The following is a 23,979-nucleotide window of genomic DNA, read 5'->3' on the forward strand; positions in this document are numbered from 1 at the left end:
GAATGCAACGATAATCATAAATTAACTTTAAAAAAAAAGTAAAACGATGTTATATATCAGCGTCAAATGAACGAGGTTTTATATAAACATTCTGGCTGTCAACTGAATTTCTAAAGAAATTTTGATAAATAATTTCATTTTGTATTGTTCCATATGATTGTTAATGCATTTGATATATCGTTATTCAATGATCGATGCATACGTTACAAGAACGTGCGTCTTCTTTGCAATATTACAAATATTTACATATGTGTACACATTCAATTATAAATATTTCAAATATATGTAATATATTTTAATAAATAACTGATTTACCAGACTGTCCGCTTATTACTCGCGGCGATATTGGTGTGTGATCTAGCATGAGGTGCACCAGCAATCCGATGTTTCGATGCAGACATTTGGGTTTTACTACGTATAACTTAGCAGCATATGAATGTACATGTAAACAGCAGCTGGAACGCCAAAACTGTCTTTTGTTGTTCAGTTGACATTATGTTGGGTTAAGTTCGCATTATGTTGGGTTAAAGTGGCATAATATTGGGTTAAGTAAACATTATGTTTGGTTCAGGTGGCATTATGTTGGGTTAAGATGACATTACGTTCGGTTGAGATGACATTATGTTTAATTAAGTCGACATTATGTTCGGTTGAGATGACATTATTTTGGGTTAAGTTGACATTTTGTGCGGTTGAGATGAAATTATTTTGGGTTAAGTTGACATTTTGTTCGGTTGGGATGACATTATGTTGGCTTAAGTTGACATTATGTTCGGTTGAGATGACATAATGTTGAGTTAAGTTCGCAGTATGTACGTTTAAGTTGGCATTATCTTTGGTTCAGTTGACATTATGTTAGATTCATTTTACATTATGCTGTGTTAAGTTTTATCATGTTCGGTTAAGTTTACAACATGTTCGGTTGTCATTACGTTATGTTTGGTTCATTCTGATTTATTCGGTACAGAAAGCATAAAATGGCGGATCGTTTCACACGCGCTCTGATATGATTCGGCATAAATATTATATAAAACGTGATGCGTGGTGAGTGTTGTTTTTTACTTTTTTAAGGAAATTTGTGTGTCGTGTGTTTTTTTCAATATGCTTATAAAAATGTAGCTTTTTTAAGAACACCCATTATGTTAAATAGGAGGTGAAAAAATATGGATACCATTTTGGGCATGGAAAAAAAGGAGAATGTATGCTCCATGAGAGGGGCATTGGAAGTGTGGTAACTGGCAAAGCGTCCATGATCAAATGATTAAACGCGTTTGGAGAGACGTCTATGACGGAGTGCTGGGATTTTACTCAGAGTTGTTTTATTTCATGGAGGATTAGGTTGTCTTAGATATAATGGATCGCCTGCATAGCTATACACTAAATTATGTTTACATAGGGAGAATAAACCAGAGTCTTGTCACGTGGTGTGAAACTTGGAGTACACACAGGCTTCGAACTGTGAAATCATCCCCAATCCATAATTATAATGGATTTTACCTAGTGTATGTGTAGCTTAATACTAGTTCTTGAAACGGACAATCATATGGCACATTACTTTCCAAGGCCAGATATTAAGTTGTTTTATGTGTCGTTCCAATCAATGTGCAAGCAACACGTATGTTTGTCATTTCTCTCTACCAATTGTCATCCAAATCCAATAAAAAGTATGTATCCCGTTTTATTTAAATCAATGGATTCTTACAGAAAAAGATGTGCTTGTGACACTCTTTTTTCCTCAGAAGCGTTTTGGCAAAAAGAAAGGGCAACACATCTTTATCGTAAAGGGGCCGTCCAACAGTCTTTGGCATGTATTGAAGCTGGTCATTAAATGCTTTATATTGATAACTTTAAATATTTGAACTAAAAATCTTCAGTAAAACAAAACAAGAATAAAATTTAAAAAAAAAGGAAAGAAAGCAACTATAACAGGGCTCGAATCACTAACCCCTGGAGTCCTGGAGTAAAAAGTCTCCCGCCTAGACAAATCTTCCATCCATGCTCATCCTAAGAGCGGATGTACTTTTTACCTATATAAGCAAACCTCGTAGTTTTCCAAAATAAAATGACAACAACAGAACGTTCCAAATTATTCAATCGTTTCGCGTCACACAACGCTTTAAAATTTTCAGGTTTTCAAATCATCAAAAGATGCATTTAATAGATATTTAAGAGCATGGTAAATGGTCAGTATTACTATTTCCTCACAAATATTATAATTAAAACGAAAATTGCGAATCTGAAACAACTTTATTTAATTTTGTCAATTTACCAAAACATGAAATCTGTTAGACGGCCTCTTTAAGCCATCAAATAAATTATAGCAAATTATAAAATTGTCATACAGAAGACGGACAGTCCCACAAATGATACATTGTGTTATAGCTTTCCTTAGGTAAACATAGTTTCGCTGTGACACAAAATAGAAAATTAGACGAATCAAAACAAAATATCCCACCCCCGTGATAAAAATCATCAAAAGGTAAACAAAGATAAGATGTCCATGTCACTTATCTGTACAAAAATAATTTTTAATATAACTTGGACCGAACTAAGGATCCAAAGCAGGAAACGTTCCTGATAATTTTGGAGTAATCTTCACCAGACATGCATCACAGCTATTTCACTTTTTGTATCTCTCTGTTACCTGTTAACATACAAACTACATACCAATTTAAAGATAGTGTCCATTTAAATAAAATTGTGTAATGCCATACAAAATAAGGATTCAAATTGAAACCGAAATAGAGCTGGGCAATAAAGGTCAATAAAAAGAAGTGAAAATCCAGCTGTTGGAGAAGTATTGTATTCTTATTATATACGATTTGTTATTTAAGACAACTGACTAATTTCCAAAACAGTAAGAAACAGAACAATACGAAACAACATACACACATATTAGAATACAGCTGGGGTCACCGCCTTCGAACGGTCAATGCAAAGCATATATCATTCGCTTGACACATCCGTTACAGGCAGAGATTGTTTTCGCTAACTACTTTCAAAATCAATATTGGAACGACTAAGTTATATACCAGACACAGGACGCATTCTGACAGATCGACAATGTAAATAGTATAGTGTATGCGCAACCAAATTTTGCTTGGAAGCAGAACAAGAGGACTTTGGGATGCTCACCTGTGGCTGAGCATCCGATAAAGTTTCATTATTCTTTTAGCAATATTCTTATCGTGTACCAAATCTGAATGCTAAATTTTATGATTTCAGTTAAAATTTAAGATTTTTCAAAGCCGTTTCGTCTTCCTGTGACCTAATAAGCGGACTTTAGCTATGTTGGTAGATGGTCTCCTGTAAATTGGAATCAAATTTGTACAAGGAGAATTGATGCGGTTATTTCAAGGTTTTTCTATGTTCTATGGAAAAAGTTGATGCTAGAGCGGGACCATTCTTACCACACGGGTATTGTGTAACCAATCTGTTTAAAGGACTTTTAAGATGAAGCTACATGACAAATATGAAACTTTAACCCCTATCAGGGCGATTTTTAAATTTTACATTTTTTAAACCATTTATAAAACCTTCCGGCCTAGTCTTTCCGCCCATCTGAACGATTTTAGCCATTTTGGAATAGGGTCACCAAAACATTATTGCAGCGAACTTTCATCAACTTAGGCCAAGCAATAAAGAACAAGTCGTTTAAAGATTGCCCTATTTAATGGGATAAAAAAGTCTGACCCATGGGATGTGGCTTTTTACCCATGGGGCATGATTTTAGCAAACTGTGTAGAGGACCTCTACATGATGTAACATACCAAAAATGTAAAAAGAAACTCTAGACGTAGAGGTTTAAGAGATTTTGGAAAGTTTGCATATTAAAAGTAGCTTATTTGACCTTCTGTTAAACAGTTCAACATAAGTCATTATTACAAAAAGTGGAAAACGGACAGGGCTATAAAAAAAAACTCACAATTAGCGCTTTGTGCTCAGGTGAGCTAACACATGCAATGAATGATCAAATTTACTGACCGCGGCAAAGTAATAATAGTAATCTCCCAAAATGTACATAGGGGTTATCAATACGCAAGTAAAAATGGTTATATTAACAACAGACAAACATAATGATTTAAGAACTTTATTTCAACATAGTAAGTTTCTCCAACTAAAAAATGTAACTTTAAAAAAATGAATAATTGTCAACATTTTTCAGTGCATAATCTGTTTAACATGAAAACTGGTGTCCTGAAACCTGCTTTTTTATATGCCTCTCGTACCTTACAAGAGGCATTTATACGTTTGCTTAAATCGTGATTTAAATATTTATACATCGAAGTAAGAGATTAACTCTATTTTGTATCTATTGGTGCTGATAAATTAACATACGCATACCCATCTTATGTTTGGTTTCAGATTTGAAATGTATTAAATGTTTAATTTTTTTCAATGATGTGTATTTTTTTCAAAAGATCACTCAACAATGATGTATCATGAAAATGTGCAATTTGAGAATATGATACCTGTAACTAGTTATAATTTATTTTTGCAGATTTTGTGTCTCTTAAAAAGCAAACAAGATGTGTTTGAAAAACCCCATGCCCCTCGCCTCGTTTTGACATTAAACATAGGACAATACATTCAAAATCAATATAAGGTTTTGTTACATGAAATAGTTACAAAGATCTAAATGGTAAATAAATAATATCAGGTTAATCTTTTTTAAACAAATAGTAAAGATTTCCCAATTGATAAAATATCATAGCCGATTTTAAAGGTTGGCTTCAGACCAACAGACAAAAAGACAGACAAATCCCGGACGGAACAACAACTCGTACACATGAAGAGACTCTGAAATCTAGAAATATATTGATTAAACTTTACAATATTTAAATCATGAAGTGTTGATATTTTGAATTATCAAAATAGTGAAATATTAAAGTGAAATCACGTCCAGTCTTTCCTAACACTACAATTAGTTTATTCAAACTTACAAGTTTGAATTGGTAGAAGCAGATTCCATACAAGCACTACCTGAAAACTTAAGACATTTATCAAGACTGCTGAGCACAGACATAAAGCTGAGTAACTTTTTTAGCAGTTACAAAATGCATCACAGTTTGTACGCGCTATTTAGACAAAACAATAGTACAAGTGTTATCAAAGGTAATATATATTAAGGGTGGCAATGAGCAATGTAAGAAATGCAGCATAACACATCTGTACAATGCTATCTTCTCTTTAAAATGGTAAGGTGAACAAAAATACATTAACAGGAGATATGAATTGACAATGCTTATCCTTAATGCACATGTAAAAATGCTGTTTTCCACCAACTAAGCAATTTTCTTGCAATGCACATTCCTTTTAAGTCATTTTGAGCAATGCTCATGTGTTGAGTATAATATCACTAACACATTTATGTCCAGTTGCATTATTAGGTTTAGTAAAAGTCTAACATAAACGAATAACAACAACAAATGAAAACAAGTGTTTTACAACAAAAACTAAATGGTGCACACAGAGAACATGTCACCAAACACCTTCCGCCGCTTAATTAAGAGCATAACTTTCATATTTGAAGTAATATGATGTAAACAATTCGATCGCCGTTATTGTATAGATGTAATAAATCTTAAGTCGATCCGCCATTTTAAGACTACTGTTCCGAGGAGATCCGAATGAACCGCACATAACGTATGACATTTCAACATAATGTCAACTGAACCCAACATAATGTCAACTCAACCGAACATAATGCACGCTTTACCGAACATAATGTTTACTTTACCGAACATAATGACAACTTAACCGAACATAATGCCAACTTAACCGAACGTTATGCCAGCTTAACCCAACATAATGTCCAATTAACCGATCATGATGTCACCTTAGCCTAACATAATCTCAAATGAACCTAACATAATGTCAACTTAACCCTACATAATGTCGCCTTAATCCAACATGATTTCAAATGAACCAAACAAAATGTCAACTTAACCCATCATAATGTCGCCTTAACCCAACATAATGTCAAAATGGACCCAACATAATGTCAACTTAACCCAACATAACGTCGCCTTAACCCAACATAATGTCAACTTACCAACCCAACATGATGTCGCCTTAACCCAACATAATGTTAACTTACCGAACAGAATGTCAACTTAACCGATCATATCAGTCTCTTTTAACAAAAGGCAGTTTTGGAGTTCCATAGCAGTCACCTCTTTTTGTTCACACATGTGCCCAATCGTTAAAATCTGCACCTAAGAAGTGCATATCAAAAATGAAAATTATCTATTTGTGCATTAATTGCATTAATTATCTTATATGCTGGAAATGTATTATCTCTATGCGCAATTCATGAGGTTATTGACGTTCAACCAACTCGTCAGCCTGCGCTGTGTAATGTAAGGTCAATCAATTCGATTGCAAATGATGTTGGCTGCATTCATATTGCCAATGTTGATGAAAATCTGGTATTTCTACAGAAACAAACGGCTGTTAAAATGACATAGATTAAAAATGTATTCATTATATTTATCAAATTTATAAAATTTCAAGTAATACTTTTTACTCAAGATAATGTGAACAGTATATAGTCGTGTATGTTAAAATCATCAACTGAAATCGGCAAAAGTTGTCAACCTTTAAAATGATTTTCATCCATAATATATTTAACACATAAATAACCGACATAGCATTGAAACAACCCTTCATATTAAAAAGTCTACATGGTGTTTTGGCAGCGTGTTAGCTGATGCTTCTAGACGTCCACGGTTTGAACCCCGGGAAAAGCATTTTTTTAAAACCTTTGTCCTTGTTGTCTTAATGTTTTAAACAATTCCAAATAGTGCAGTTGTGTAAGAAAATTCATTTAATAACTCTTTTAATTAAACAATAATCAAATGTATTAATAGTCATTGCTCATCTCGTGCATCATTGAAAGTATCTAGATTATTTGCATCGTATTTTGCCCAATTGGTGCGAAAAAGTACCATGTACCTTCTTATGTCAATGTCAAATGGTACACCAAGGGGGCATTATGATTGATTAACTTTTAATGACAACCCGCGCCATTTGTATCATTGCAAAGCTCATACATAACGACAACCAGTATTCCTCTGTTACTATCAATTTGTTGAACATGCTGGTGATTCAATAATGCGTTTACATATAAACGCCCACTATATGTTGTTGCTTTTTGTTATATCTAGTTGCGTGCATGTTACAATCTCTCTTAAATAGAGTGCCATAAAGCGTCAGTCAGTTGATAGTTTGTGCTAAGATCGTTTGAAAGGTGTGTGCGCATTTTGCTAATTACTAGTCTTCCATTTGTTAGTAGTTTTAGCGTTCTCTTTACCTCATCCCACGTACATATCCATATAATAATTATGTTCTAGAAAAAAAACACATTTAAAAGTATGTTGACAAGTTATTAACAATTATTAAAGGAAGATAAATGTACCTAAATATTGCGGCACTGATCTACATTGACAAATAGTTTATAAAACAATAATGACCAATTCATTCAACATAACATTTGTAACTAGTAATTCGATGAATATATTAATGTATTTTCCACTTTTGTTTCTATTCGATCTTCAACTATGTCCCTTACAAAACAATTCGATTACAGCAGAGGTTAAAGGATACTTTAGTAAGGTAACTACATCGGGATAAGGCGGTTATGCAGTTGTATGGCTTGTAGTATATATCGGTAAAGTGATTCAAAAAAATGTTAAAAAGTCGAAATTACAAAAACGGTCCATGAATTCACATACCTTAGCTTCGTGTCTAGACAACAATCTTTCTACTATTTGAGCGTGTTGATTAGCAGCTGTTCGGTGTAACATATATCAAATTGGCATTTAGAAATGCGAAAATACGCCAAATGAGTCGAATTGTGTAAGAATAGTTAACCTTAGTTATCCACAGTATCTTGCAGATACTTTTTTGATTAAAAAGATGCTGCATATGGTAACGCCAACAGTATACGGTAAATTAATCAATATCAATATTATTCTATAATCTGCATTGAAGTATATACGCCTGCATATTGTTTAATCGTACTACGCGATATATATTATTTTGTAGATAGATGAAAGTTCAGGTCACACCATTATTGAAATGGAATACATGTATACATATCTGTGATGCGATTTACACAACATTCAATCACTCATTTATGGAATAAATAGCAGCTAAAATATTTGTTTCAAACTATGGAAACTGGTCATGCCCGCAATCTCTAACGTTATTTTTTTATATGCCTAAATAATTAGCTTGCACGGAATGTCTGAATCAATATCCGTCAGTCCAATCGTTGTGATCTACGTCAATTGCTGTAAATGGATATATTTTATCAGTCGCACATTTTGGATGTTTATAAGGGAATGACGCAGCTGTGTCTAGGTCTGAGAAACTTATAGGTTGCGGTAATTGGGGACATTTTTTCCCTCAAATAAGACAATGCGCTGCATGTGTAACGTGGGATTTAATTGGCACTTAACTACGGTGGCATAGAGGTGACATTCACACCTCTTTTTGTAAATTGCACTCCTCTTTTTTTATCTCGTTGCCACGAGTTAGCTATGTCGTTGCCTCGAGTCACTAAGTTGAGGCCACGAGATACAAAGAAGAGGAATTCAAAACTAAATAAAAGAGGAGTGCAATTAAAAAAAGAGCGCTGCAGTAAATGAAAGAATAGTGCATTAAACAAAAGAGGAGAGAATTTTAGCTATCTCGTGACCACAGTTAGTCAGCCAATCAAATTGTGCGTAGCATGTGCAAATATTCTGTTCGCATATATTCAGCTGGCCAAAGCGGGCTTTTACTGTATTGATAACCTCCCTTTGTATAAAGATCACCATTAACGATCTTGTGGAACAATTTGTGGCCACGAGTTAGCTAAGTCGGTATCTCGACTTTATGTCTTGCAAACTCAAAATCATGCGTCTTGTCTGCTGTCTGCGTATGACGCAGTAGGTTGTGATCAAGGCTTCAGTAGGAGTCTGTGATTCAAACCATGTTTACTACAGTGGCAACGCGTAATTGTGCTTTCACATGACGTATCTTTCCTTGCTAGTCGTATAGCAGACTTGTCATCGATTGAAAACTTGATTGATTACAGTTTGATGTATATCTATTACATACTATTGTTGCTATATCTAATAATTAACAATCGATCCTGTATCCAACGGGCTGCAGTAGTAACGGACATGCTACAAATGTTGAATACTAAAGGAGTTTACATTTTTTATGCAAGTCTGATCAATATGTTAATGCCAATATGATATTGATTTTAAATATTAAATATTGTATTTAATCATCATATTATTTTACCTCTTTGCTTAAATACATATAAGGAATAAACTATGATTTCAGTGGCAATACTTTTGTAGAAGTAGACTGTATGTCAATAAGCATGTATCTGCAAAGAAATTTATTAATCTCTATAACTTGAAAGGGCCACAGCGACTCTTCACTCATTGCTAACCAAATTAAATGTCCTTTTGCTTTTGTAGTAAAAAAAATCATAGTGGGCAATTAATGTAAAGGATGCATTGCGAAAAGAAAACATTCCATCGTGCCTCTTATGGACAATGAACTAATGCCGTTATCGATGATAACAATTTTCCTACAACTTCGTGTTTTCCTGCGCTCAATATAAGTGTCAACAGGGCCAACTTTTTAAGTTAATAAAACACATTTATTTAAACGAGACAATGGTGTTAAGTAACCGATGATATAATTCTTATTAAAAGAAAATATTTTTTGGAGTTATAATACCGTATTAATTATCGATATGCCCCCTTTTTAAATAGCCTATAGCCCTGTTTAATTGGCCGAAATATAATCAATATCGAAGATTCATATCTGCATGACAAGCTAACTGTGTTGTTAGAAAGATATACTGAAATTAGGCTGCCATTCTGGCCGTACGCGCCATCCGATTTTTGTAAATAAAATATCTTAAACAATGGTACCAACTTGAAATTTCATTGGTGGCTATAAACCATCGGGGGGGGGGGGGGATGCAGTGCCAAAAATCCATCATTATTAGTTCAATATTTAAGAGTAATTGCCCTGTGTTAATGTATTTATTGGTCTATAACTCAAAAAACCTTTAAGAGGTATAGAGTTGAAACTTGTTAGGTATATACATCTTTTTTAGATGAAATGCACTGCACACGTGTCACGGTATTAGCCGTTTTAGTTATGCTTACATGTCTGTGGACAAGTACACATTCCACATATGCGTCGCGTTCTGAGAAAACTGGGCATAATGCATGTGCGTAAAGTGTCGTCCCAGATTAGCCTGTGCTATCCGCACAAGCTAATCAGGGACGACACTTTCCGCTTTGAAGCATCTTTCGTTTTAATGAAGTCTCTTCTACACAAAAATCCAATTTATGCGGAAAGTGTCGTCCCTGATTAGCCTGTGCGGACTGCACAGGCTAATCTGGGACGACACTTTACGCACATGCATAATGCCCAGTTTTCTCAGAACGCGACTCATATGCACTTGCAATCAACACAGACAGATGAAACATTAAAAAAAACTTTCAGAACAATTTGATTTTTTGATTTCATATGATAATATCAACAGCATTGCGTGAAATCCGCGTGCGTTGAAGCCTGACGGTGCATTAATATATCAACTTCTAGTGCTTCACTTGCTGCTTAAGTAAGGTTTTTGTATCGAAGAGCTGTAAAAATATTGATTTATTTCAGGAATTTATATTATTATTACAGTCCCCTGGATATAAAAATAAGTACGGATTTCTAGTGCGTAGAAGTTAACTTATTCGTTCTGCAATTCCAATAATTGATAATTGTTAGCGGCGTTTCCTGTTGGAAACGGATATATCTGATATGATATGATAAGTCGGATTTCGATATGTCTGCGAAGGGAACGACACTTGTGTTTGTGGCGTTAGCGGAATGGATACAGCGAGCAATATTTGCTTGCAAACTATAAATCTCGGGTTAGGAACTGTCGAATATACAAATGCATAATGCGATTTGTAAACAAGTCAATTAATAACCATCATGCATGCTTAATTAGAAGCTGAGGCTTTAAAGGGACCGTCAACCACAAACGACGAAAAAAGAAAAGTTCTAAAATACAGTAGTTTTTACAATTATTAGTTTATATTGATTAAAATATTACGACTGGTATATTACGTTACTTGAAAAAAGTTGTTAAGTTTTCATATTTTCATATATTCGGTAAAAAAAATTCTACTATGTACAGGTACCAGGTTACTACCAGTTAGCTATAAATAACGCAAGTAGATTGATCACCGTCGTCACGTGGTAGACCCGGGAATGCAAATTGTGCATGCGTAGAGATTTGTATATATTTATATATAAAATGATCAATCGACTTGCGTTATTTATAGTGTGTATATCGTTATGTCACCTATTTTCGCGATGTACTTTTGATTTCACATCGCGAAGGTTTATTAACGAATATACTGAAAATATAAACTTTTTTCAAGTAATGTAATATATCAGTCGTGATATTTTAATCAATATAAACTAATAATTGTAAAAAAAAACGGTATTTCAAAACTTTTCTCTTTTTCGTCGTTTGTGGTTGACTGTCCCTTTAATGTAAGGCTCTGTTAGACTCCTCTAACGTAGATATACTTGTCTTGTAGACTGATGCAGTCGTGTCTGTAAAAAAGTAATTCAGTATTAATATTACAGTGTGTATTATCTCTCTTTCTACCTCCCCCCCCCTCTCTCTCTCTCTCTCTCTCTCTCAGTCCACCCCCACCCCATCCCCCCTCTCTCTCCACCCCCACCCCTCTCTCTCTCTCTCTCTCTCTCTCTCTCTCTCTCTCTCTCTCTCTCTCTCCCTTTGTCTGTCTCTCTCTCTATCTCTCCTCCTTCTCTCTCTGACTCTCTCTCTCCACCTTTCTATCCCTCTCCCCCTTTTGCGTTTATATATATATAAATATTCAGCTTTAACTTTAATAGTTTATACTTAACAACTACTGCAGATTTTCAACTTCAAAAATGGTTGTGTGGTTATCATATCAGGCGAGTTCCACTAAATGTACACTATACACGCGGAACAATAGTCGAGCGAGCGCTTTCTTGTGGCAGCTCTTTTCTCAGCGTAGTTTTTTAACCCAGCTTTTTACCTGATATGACATTTACATAACACCAGCAGACCCGAATGAATACACTCAATTCATTCCATTGGCGGATTTGAGCATAATCCCCCGGAACATCAGCATCGTCACCGCGTCTTTATAGTATAGGTCGTGACACTCTTCAGCGTAGGGAAATGCGAACTACTCTTTGCATCGAAACATAGATACACATTTTTGCCTAGTTACAATTACGCATTATCGTTAAGTTCCATCCTTAATTCTCCAAGACTTTCAGGGTAGGTGCTGGGTAAGTAAATCGTCAGGGGAAGACGGAATGTACTATCTTCGATACATGAAATAACACGAATTGTAGAGAAATAAATAAATGAAAACCAATCGGTAAACGCTATTCGTCTTATATTGAGAGAAAAAATAGTATAGTATCCATGAATGAAGGGAAGGCGTTTAATTATCTAGCCACACATGTGTGACGTACGAGTAGTCTGTCTGAAAATCTTTCCTACAAGCAAGTATAGAATACCGACATTTTCAAGTTGCTATAAATAACACAGTGTGACTAAAATTTTCAATCGGAACGTATCGTGGTTTGATGTTCCATTTACAAGACGCAATGACATTTTTAAAGACCCGCGTCATGCGAAAATGGATCTTATGCAATATGCAATCATCGTAGCTGTTGAAACTGTACATATTTACAGTTATGTTTTGATCTTTAAGTCCCTTTATTCTCCAGTAAAAATAATTGTTTTTTTGCGTTGGACAAGGACATGACACATAAATTGTCAGGGTTTAGCCAAAGTATTGTATTGGAAACGTCTGGAAAATTTCGAGGCAAGAACAAGTGCTTTTAAGTCGAGCGTAACATGTAGCGTTTAACAGTGCAAAAATACAAACGGTAAGATTAGAAAACTCGTTTATAGTAGAACTTCATCATCAGCAGCAGCAGCACCACCAGTACCAACACCATCATCATCAGCAGCAGCAGCACCAGAAGCAGCAGCAGCACCATTATCATCATCATCATCATCATCATCATCAGATTTGAGTGTTTATTGTCTGATAAAATATACAGTAGATATGTGACAGTACACAGCCATATAACATAATAAAGCCTAAATAAGCCTAAATAAAACACACAACCTTTCAAAATGTAATATCCGAAATTGTTCATTTGGGATAAAGGGTTTCGAAGAAGGAACTTTGAGGAACTTTGACCAGTTTCTTATTAGAAGGTTTTAATATCGGACGTTTAAATTCGGATCATTGACAACTAACAAAGCTCAGCTTTATATATGTTATTATTCAACGAAAAACACCAAGAAAAGTTTAACCACAATTTATTCTCTTGAAAGGTTTGACATTAAAAATGTCAAGGCTGGGACGATTTGTAACAAAACTCAAATCCCCCCGAGAACGGCGGGAAATAAAAGTTCAAAATGACAATCCCTGTGCCAAGAGGGAAGTGTGTTCACTAAAACAGTTCACTAAAACAGTGCCGATAAACAGTTCTTTGTTCTCCAACACTAGAACATCTTATTGCGCAGCAATCCGTTCTGGACCTGACCGACTGACTGTGGTCCAAACGATGTGAAGTCCCAGCCATGACGATGTAGGCTTCCAAGGGGGATCGCCGAATGCACCAATTCTGAAATGTACCAAATTCTGGCAAGCATCGTGTTACAATAAGTAATTGAGTGGGAGTGAGGGTGGTAAATTTAAAAATTCATAAAGCAGTGACTTACTCGGATGATCGACCAGCACGTGAAAGACCGATCTAGGAAAAACATGCGCTTTTACATAGTGGACGAGTCCAAGTTAAGTCTGGGTAGAAATGGATTATACAACATTGCATAAACAAGGGATTTGGGAGTTTCGACGAGGAAAATAGCCTTTTCGTTGAATAAGATAGGTTTTTCTTTAGTGAATAAACATTATTTATTCAACGACAAACACCAAGAAAAGTTTAGCCACAATTTATTCTATTGAAAGGTTTGACATTTAAAATGTCAAGGCTGTGACGATTTTTAATAAAACACAGTTTCCCCCAAGAACGGCGGGAAATAAAAGTTGAAAATGACAATCCCTGTGCCAAGCGGGAACCAGTGTGTTCACTAAAACAGTGCCAAAAAGGACCACGGCCGCAGGCAGTGTGCCTTCTGCCACACAGCGGCTATGAACACACACCAGCGTTGACAAGCAATAGAAATAATTAACATCGGTCTGGGTAAGCATGACTTTGCTAAAACAAAAAGCTATACATTGCCCCGAACAAAGTGTTCCACATGATATCGCATCCCAAAGCAGACAAATGAGTGTCATCGGTATTGAAAAGGGCAGGCGATTCAACAATATCAGGGTATTTTATATAGAAGCCCCCTTTCGCTAAGAATATTGATGCTATTCGGGAATTAAGACGATGTCTACATTTGTTTGCTGATCACTCATTTCGGATACGGGATGCATCAGGCTTGTTCAATTAGGGCGCTTCAGTACCAAAGATACCAGCCACGGGCAGATTGAAATCCGACGCCTACAAGTCTTACATTCGTTAGAGGTTAATCTCATTACCATACACCGACACTTCACGGAGGCAAACGCAATTCATTCTCGATATGGGATCAATCGGCATGTACTGTATAGTGTGAATTAATTTTACATACGAGCGGAACACTTCATGTTTTGGTTCAATTACATTCAAATCTCTTGAGGTATAATTCTTCAAATATGAATGCATGTTGGCGTTACGCTGGAGTCTGATTTTATTACAGTAAATATTCTAAGATGGTAGAAACGCCGTTCCCGGGTCTCTACTGCGATTCCAACGATCAATGTGTCTCTGCATACTATAGCTATCTAGTTTAGGTACTGTAAATATTGTAGCATTTGTAACTCATTCAGTTATAAGTTGAATATATCATAGGGATTTAATCCCCCAAAATGGTTCTAATATTTTATAGTTGGTTGAAAGTGCACTTTATGTGCTTCTGTATTTCCAAAATAATGGTGTTAAAACGATCACAATTATGGCTTATGGTGAAAAACCCGCTAAATGGTGGTTATATATAATGGTTTATGTTTGGTTGTTGGTGCACTAAATGTGCTTATTCATTTTCAAAATTATGGTGATGAAACGATCGCCCTACTGGCTTATGGTGAAAAGCCCGGTGATCAATTTTGGCTATAATTAAATGTGTATTAAGTTCTTTGTAGATACGCCGTTCTCGGGTCTCTACTGGAACCGGGACGTAATCCCGGAAGAACAAAATGGTGGTTATATATAATGGTTTATGGTTGGTTGTTGGTGCACTAAATGTGCCTACTCATCAACAAAGTATGTTGTTTATGGTATCAATGCTTGGTGATCAATTTTAGCTATAAATAAACAAAATACATAAGTTCTTGTTAGATATCTGCTGGAGCCGGACCGGTATTCTGTTGGCTAGCAGTTGTTTACTGCAAACACATAAATAAAATAGTTCTTCCAGTGGTAATGATTAAATGTCCGACATCACATGTCTTTTAACATCATTTGCTCTGAATTAAAAAATTAACGTCTTAGCACCTGATATTAACTGTTATATTCATCGGGTATTTTAGGTCGCGTAATGAACGTCTGGATAGTTGGATCATCGATCATAAGGGATGTTTATCATAGGGCGGTAGGCAGAGCAGACGGTACTGATCTAGGATTGCAGGCATTAGGGATCAACATCACCTGGGACTTTAAAGGCGGGATGAGTCTGGAACACGTAGAAGAATCAATTAATTCTCTATTGCTCTTTTATCAACACCCTGAACTTCTGATTATCCATTGTGGGGGTAATAAAATCGGACCCCGTTCAATATAAGATATTTCTAACCATTATCGATGCACTGTAGGCTACCTACAACAGCTTTTACCTGGTACAATCCTGGTTTTTAATCTTATATCTAAAATCCAAATTAGAATTATATTTCCCGAAACTATATGTACTAAATGTTAATATAATTAATATAAGTACGATACACATTTTGAAGTTATACGTAAACACGAAATGCATTTAAAATAATACTTCAGACAAATTGTTGAGACCAAACGCGTGGTCGGCCTATCTTGAATCAAAGAACTCAAATATATATATATATATATATATATATATATATATATATATATATATATATATATATGCAAACTTATTTTTATATACTAAAATGCACATGCGACAAAAACAATTAAAGAGGTACACATTTGAAAAGAGCTAAATAAAAATTACACAACCATTTTATATACTAATATACTATGCGAAAAAAAAATTCATAAAGTAGTGACTTACTCGGATCATCGACCAGCACGTGAACGATCGATCTAGGAAAAACATGCGCTTTTACATTGTGGACGAGTCCAAGTGATGCAATAGACAGGGTAGAAATGGGTTATACCACATTGCATTAACAAGGGGGTTTGGAAGTTTCGACGTGGAAAATAACCTTTGCGTTGAATAAGAGTATTTTATTTATTTGATATGTCAACTGTTTGTTTTTGTGTGTTTTTATCTCCGACACTGTTCGTGATTTTTTATCTGATTCTTACTTATTGTAAGAATGCTCCAAAAGCCAAATACTAAGAACTGTTTTAAATGTCTCATTCTATCCTCTATTCATTAATGTTCTTTTACGTGAAAAGTTACGAACATAAAACGATTAAGGATGCAATACGATTTCTAAACACCACAGACACTAGTGTCATTCTCGATAAATGCTTTTTTCAAACACCTAATGAATCGAACGAATCTCAACGATTCATAAGGTTTCGTGAAACATTGCATTTCTACGGCATTACAATTTACATTGAGATTGATATAGTCACGATTCCATTATCACTCAATTACGACGTTGGCTAGGACATTGTGGAAAATTGACATATCGGTTGTTAAAAGGAATCAGTCAAATAATGTTATGCTATTATGAATGCACAAACAAGAGAAGAAATACAATATATTTTTACAATTACCTTTGCTGTGTACGCGTGACATATTCGTCGTGATAAAGTCTGGATTCGAATTCCTAATCCCGAAATTGGTAATGTGTTAATTTAATGTTAATACATATAAAGTGCTTAATGCCGTGTATGTTGTGTTTTTAAAAGATCAATCATCATCATTATCACCATTTACACTACCGCCATCATCAGCATCCTAAAATCATCAGTAGTATTAGTAGTCGTCGTTATAAGTGTTAATTTAATAATTACCCTTCAATACTGTTTTGACCGACAAATAAACAATATATTTGAGTTGCTTGGCATTCATACTAAATAGATGTTAAGTTAATACCGTTTGGTCGTTTTGTTAAAAATGAATATTTCCTTAATTGGTTTTTGAAAAGAATAGTGAACTAGTCCATTAAGCATTAAACGTGAATTTATGTTCTCTTTTTTTTTGGATTTAACCAAAACTGTAGGCTAAATATTGATACAATATGTTAAACTTAAATCGAATAAGGAATAAGGGACTAGAAGCAAGTAACAAACTTACTTTCCATTTGGTCTTAACGATTTTGTAAAAGTTACGATTGGGTATTTGCTTGCATATAAGTTTGGACCTGATACGCAGACATTCGCGATTAAATGGCATTTAGTGTTCCAGCACCAAAGGGACTTGTAAGCACACGCAGAAATATTTCATAAAGCAACAACGTCAGTGTGGTCAAAACAGTGTTACTATTGTCAGGTTGGTCTAAAATTATATCGAATTATTGAACACTGACTACAGAAGTGTAACAAATATGGAAATTGATTTTATTTAGACCATAAATATTATGCGGCCTTTCTATGCACATGTGTTACCGGTAATTAGTTGTCATCCATTAGCTCATTTCGTGAATTGTTGTATTAAATTATAGCTAATACTACATCATATGTTTAATTCACGGTCCAAGAAAGCATTTGTCCACTTAACGTTACCGAATGAAGTGTTCATGTGCATCACATGACCCATTGTGAAAATAAATGGTTTATAATGCGTTTGAGAAAAGGCATAATTATTTCTCTGACCTGCTGATGTTTTTCAAATTATTTTAATTTAAAGTATCCGAATATGTCAAGTGTGTATTCATGTAAACCATTTAAGGAAACCACATGTTCAAAAAGAACATATCGCAAAGGTTAATATGGTTTATGCTTTAGGGCGAAAGTGTAATCATGGTTGGTATTGTCCTTAATATAGACATAATATTATACCTATTTTAATGGTGCAAAATAGTCCAATCAGATTACTTGATGCACTTATCATGATGATCAGTATTTCTTTACATACCTACTTTAGTGGCAGTATGGTCATGGTCGAGGTAGCTGTGACATAAACTGACAACCGGTTTCCAATCAATAAATTGAGTTTTGATGGGAATATTGTGCTGAAATTTCGTACTTTGGTAGCACACATGCTGACCTATCTTCGGATTGAACTATTGTTAAAATTTAATTAATTGAAAAACAAGTTTCAAAAATGGTTTCAAGAAATTGTCAGTTGTGTTTTTAAAACAATATGATGCACGAAATTAGTTGTTTGGATCTATGTAATATATATATATTGAAAAATGCGTTATTGGAAGATAGTATTCATGTAATACAACAGTAAACTATTTTAGTCCCACGTGCCCTTGTCTCCCTGTTAACACTTTTTTTTCAAATCCAAGACAGCAATAATGATAATGTTGTAAGACATTGGATAACGTTCAAGTTTATTCTGCAGACTAACTTGCGGTTCAGGGACTGCAACGTGGCATTGGCAATTATTTAACGAAAATTGTGTGAGGCCAATTTACCGGGAGAAATGTGCTGACCAATTTATTCATATGAACGTTGAATGTTCTTAAGAATGAGTTTACGGACAAACTCATAAAGCTTCTTTGTTAGAATCAATAAAGCAGTTTCGTGTTAGTATGTTTACGCAATTTCCCATACATATACCCAGCTATTAAGATAGGGACGGGAATTAAAACGTTCCAATGCACCAAACGATTGTTCTACAGTCTCTTACTGTACATTTGTACTCAATATATACAAATTTAATATATGCATTAAATTGTGATCATGTTCACATTGGACACATATTTATTTCAGTTCAGAGTCCCCATATTTTGTTTTACCAGAACTTTTAAGCCAGAGTGATACACATGAAAGTCTGATCTGCAAGCCTGTTCGTGCACTCTTAATTTACATCAACCAATCAGTAAGCATGTTCTTGCACGCTTAATTTACATCAACCACTCAGTTAGCCTGTTCTTGCACTCGTAGTGTACATCAATCATGCTCTTGAATGGAAACTTACTTTTTCGCATTTACGGATGTAGATTTTTGACATATTTTCAGCTGCTATATTTGATTAACGCACGTTCCAATGTTGTCGGCCGCAGAATGGAGTAGATGATATACTGAACACGGTGAATGTATACGTCTGTTGCATATGTTAACGGTTTAAACTTAACCATCTAAATGTAATTATATTATATAAATATTACATGGCTGACAGGGTGACAGTAAATTTCAGGGCTCGACACTAACGATGGTCCGTTGACCCGGGGTCAGTAAAAAATAGGGAGGACCAGTGAAACAAGAAATTTGGTTGATCCGTCGGACCAGTTAAAAATCCTGGCCAGCTTATTGTGAAATACTGGTGGAAAGCCATTTTCATCAATAAAACAACTTTATATGTTCATAATAAACCGATAATTTCATAATTATTTTATGGGCCGACTCGAGTCCCGGATAAAAATAGCAACATATTGGAATTTTTCTAGATGCCTGGATGACAAAACCTGTTTTCGCATCAAAAATCGATTTGCGATCCGCAAATGTCTTCCGAAAATGTCTCCGGACTTCGCTGTGATCGATACACAAATTAACATAAAATTCTAATCGTTCGGATCATAAAATGAACAAAATGGTATTTACAACTTTGAAAAAGCAGCAATAATCAGCATTTTATCAATCTAAATACCAGCATAATATACTTTGTTTACCGTAAGAATTTATACTGGAGGACGCTTAATAATATTTTGATATTGCGGGAGAGTAAACGTGCGTATTTTCAAGATTTCAAGTTTTCGCGTTGTGGAATTTCATTCCGGGGCAGGTTGAACCTACGACTAAAAAACCTAAATCTAATGAAGTGAAGCTTGAAGTGCAGCGAAAATATGAAAGGGATATTGAAATAGTTACGTTGATAGTATAGTTTTCCATTTATAAATGCACAATACATTGTGGATAGTCCGAAAAGTAAGTTGAAATTTAGGTAAAATAACACAGAAATTGTCGGACCACTTGAAATTTTGGAGGACCAGTTATTTCTGAAAGCTGGTGGTCCTTTGAGTCAGTAGGTAAAAAAGTTAGTGTCAAGCCCTGAATTTGTCAACTTTAAGAAATACTGTCAACCAAGGCAAAGCCAAGGTTGACAGTATTTTTCCGAAAGTTGACAAATTTACTGTCACCCTGTCAGACATGTAATATTTATTTTATTATACCGTACAAACTTTTCAAACATGAACAATTTCTAAGAACCATGAACAATTTTAATATTCAATAATGGTATTTAAAGACAGCAATGAATAACCATTTATATTTTAATAAAAATAAAAGTATCGTGTAAGTACCTATTATCGAACAGAACCTGATATCGGACGGTTTGTTTTGGTTCTATATGCGCATGCGCAAAAGTGCGCATGACGTCACATCCATAAACAAATGGTCATTTATGAAGTCCCTGACCTACTTGCCCACTAAGCTTGCAACAAATGCGCCGAAAACATGTAAAAGAAATGCATTTTTTGTTATTTACACGGTTTTATGTGTTTTTTGCTATTACTTTTTAAATGCATTTATCAAAACGTGCATTTACACACCAAAAAGCATATTTCCATTTGCAATTTTGATTGCAGCAGACGTAGATTTTTTCGTCGAGTCCGGGTCACGTGACAGTCATGTGATAGTCATGTGACTTTGTTTTATTATCGCTATTAGAGCTGCAGCACAGTTCCGAAAAAATATTCCAGCTTTTCTTTCTTGACAATTGATCATCATAAAGTTAAGTTTGTTTTTCTTTTTCTTTTCAGTCTAAACCTAAGAAGATAATTAAACACAGAGGTCTTTACTCACCAACAGCTCTTCACAATGCATACCTAAAAGTAAAAGACAGTGGCTTGCCAGTAAGAACTGTTGCAAAACAGTATGGTGTTCCCCATACTACACTATGGGACCGTGTGAAAGGGGTTATTGACCCTGGATGCCTCAAACCCGGACCAGCTCCACTCTTCTCTCAGGAAGAAGAGGTCAAACTAGTTGACCATGTCAAGACAATGGCTGCCCTTGGGTATGGTTATACTATCCGTGAAGTTGTAGCAAGTGCTACAAACTATGCAGTGTTCCTTGGTAAGAGGCCAAATGATAAACCTTTGTCTGTGAAATGGTTTAAGGGTTTCCAGCAGCGATGGCCTGAGTTGCGAGTTGTTCGTCCGAGGGCACTGTCCAACTACAGAGCTGAAGCCACATCAGAGGCCAATGTTCATGAATATTTCAACAATTTGATGAGCGTTGTTGAAAAACATGACCTCCACAACAAACCTGAGTGTGTCTATAACGTTGACGAAAAAGGTATCCAAACAGAGCATACCCCACCATTCATAATAAGTGGCACATTGAAGGCACCAGCAGTTACTTCGTCAGGGTCCTGCGTTACAACAATAATTGGATGCGGCAACGCATTAGGCACACAGCTTCCACCATTCTTTGTGTTCAAAGGGAAACGCCTGAATGCAGATCTGTTACAAGGGTCTACACAAGGGTCATCAGGGTGTATGTCTGACAGTGGCTGGTCAAATTCAGCTGTGTTTTTAAACTACATGGACACCCATTTCCTCAGATATGTGCAAAGAGTGAACAAGTCACAGCCTATCCTTGTTCTGCTTGATGGCCTTAAAAGCCACATAAATGTTCTAGTGCTGGATTGGGCAAAGAAGAAAAACATTATTCTATTCATCTTACCGGCCCACACAAGCCATGTCCTTCAACCCCTTGATGTGGGTTGTTTTGGACCCCTTCAAAAAATCTACAACTCCATGTGTCACAGATTTATCAGAGAAAATCCCTCTACAAAAATCACAAGGTACAATGTTGCTCCTCTTGGATCTGCTGCATACGTAGCAGCAACGTCTGTCGAAAATCTTCGATCTGCCTTCAAGAAATCAGGTGTATTTACTGTTGACGAGTCAGCTGTTAGCAAGGGGCATTTTACCACTTCGCTACCATATGTTGCTGAACCATCTGTTCCTGAAATCAACAAAAACATGCATGAAAGAAATCCTGATGGTTTTTTTACGAAGCAGAAGTTGTTATTAACAAAAAGAAAGAATTTAACAAAGGAAAGAAAAAGAACAACATTCTTGAATTTACATCTGGCAAAGTAATAGCAGATCCGGTAATTGAACAGAAACTAAGGGAAAGAGCTAAAACAACAAATGAACAGAAAAACAAGCAACAAACTGAACAATCAAACAAACATTCGAAGCTTATGCCCACAAATAACTTGCTAACTGCGTATCCTTGATATTTGTCAAGTGGGCCAAGTGTGACTTTGATAACTGTAGCCACCGGGTGCACTTGCAGTTTTGCACAGCCACAAATGTTTTTAGGAGATATGACCCGTTCTATTGTCCTTGCCACAATATTGCAGTGGAATATACTTGTTTTTTTGTGTTCAAAGCTACATGCTTTTCTAATTTTGATAAGTATCATGTTTCAATAATATATATTCAGTTTTATATTTGTTTATATTCACTGGAGTAGTATTTATGAACTGTTCGGTAATAGGTCATGTTTACATCGGCCGCCATTTTGTTTTTTCTGCTAGAGGTGACAATAAACAAGGAATCATTGTTATGAATTCTTGACGGATATTTGCTTGAAAACTTTACAGATAAGTTAATAAATGATTGAACTGTTAGTCATTTGTTAAAACAAATTGTTTTTGTTATTTTAAGTGTTTGCAAATTTAACGTAATTTCTTAGGTGTTCGATAACTGGTTCGCCCACCATACACTGGTTAACAGTCAAATTCTTATCACCTGATTACGCAATTTATGACGTTGTAAACAGACTACAAAATGGCAAGCAATATTGCCAGCAAACGTTTTTCAACGATAAGCGAAGAGGATTTGAAGGTTAACACGGTCAATTTCTTATCACTTGTTCGGTATAATAAAATAAATATTACATGTCTGACAGGGGTCATCCTGCCTTCAAATCCTCCTCGCTTATCGTTGAGAAACGTTTACTTGCCATTTTGTCGTCTGTTTACAGCGGAAAGGCAAAACTGTGTACTGCGCATGCGCGAATGGGACAGTATAATTTTCGAGCATATCGCCCGTGGTTGCTTAGGCAGCGGGATACAGTATTTTTTGTACAGTAATTTTTTTTCCGCTGGTGGCACGTGATTGCCAAGGCAGCGGGCGACAGTACTTTTTAGACAGTAATTTTTTTCCCGCTGCTTCTGACGGTATTTCTATGTAACGATGGCCGATGGGAGTTTAGCATTGTGAATAAAAGTGAGGTATAATAATATTTTATATAAATCGTTAAATATATACATAAGCATTATGTCGTTTATTGTTGAATAATTTGTAAAGAATGTTTTCCTGACAGACTAAATACATTTTACCGAAATACAATAAATGTTAAGTTGTTGGTTTTATACAAAATACTAAAAACTGTTCAACAAACAAGATGCCATTCTTACCAGATTGTGTTGATTTACATAATTATGAACCCCAAAACAATATGAATGAAACGTGTGGAAAATAATATAGTTGTTACATTGACAACTGGCATTTCCTTGCTTCAAATTGTTTAATCGTCGATGAACATGAT

At 35.3% G+C, this 23,979-nt stretch overlaps 1 protein-coding gene across 1 annotated transcript; it reads left to right on the plus strand.

Annotated features, from left to right (window-relative positions):
- Window positions 1-16,927: 16,927 nt before the first annotated feature.
- LOC127879112 (uncharacterized) lies at window positions 16,928-22,629 on the plus strand. Its single transcript, XM_052425787.1, has 2 exons — window positions 16,928-17,141; window positions 21,171-22,629. The coding sequence occupies exons 1-2, from the start codon at window positions 17,031-17,033 to the stop codon at window positions 22,518-22,520; spliced, it is 1,461 nt and encodes a 486-aa protein (XP_052281747.1). The 5' UTR covers window positions 16,928-17,030; the 3' UTR covers window positions 22,521-22,629.
- The last annotated feature ends 1,350 nt before the right edge of the window (window positions 22,630-23,979 follow it).

The sequence above is a fragment of the Dreissena polymorpha genome, chromosome 4 (assembly GCF_020536995.1).
Source record: "Dreissena polymorpha isolate Duluth1 chromosome 4, UMN_Dpol_1.0, whole genome shotgun sequence".
In the NCBI taxonomy this organism is placed as follows: domain Eukaryota; kingdom Metazoa; phylum Mollusca; class Bivalvia; order Myida; family Dreissenidae; genus Dreissena; species Dreissena polymorpha.

Coding starts and splice junctions, on each gene's coding strand:
- LOC127879112 (XM_052425787.1), top strand. CDS start 17,031: ATGCACAAACAAGAGAAGAAATACAATATATTTTTACAATTACCTTTG. Junction 17,142..21,170: donor AATTCCTAATCCCGAAATTG/GTAATGTGTTAA, acceptor TTTTCTTTTCAG/TCTAAACCTAAGAAGATAAT.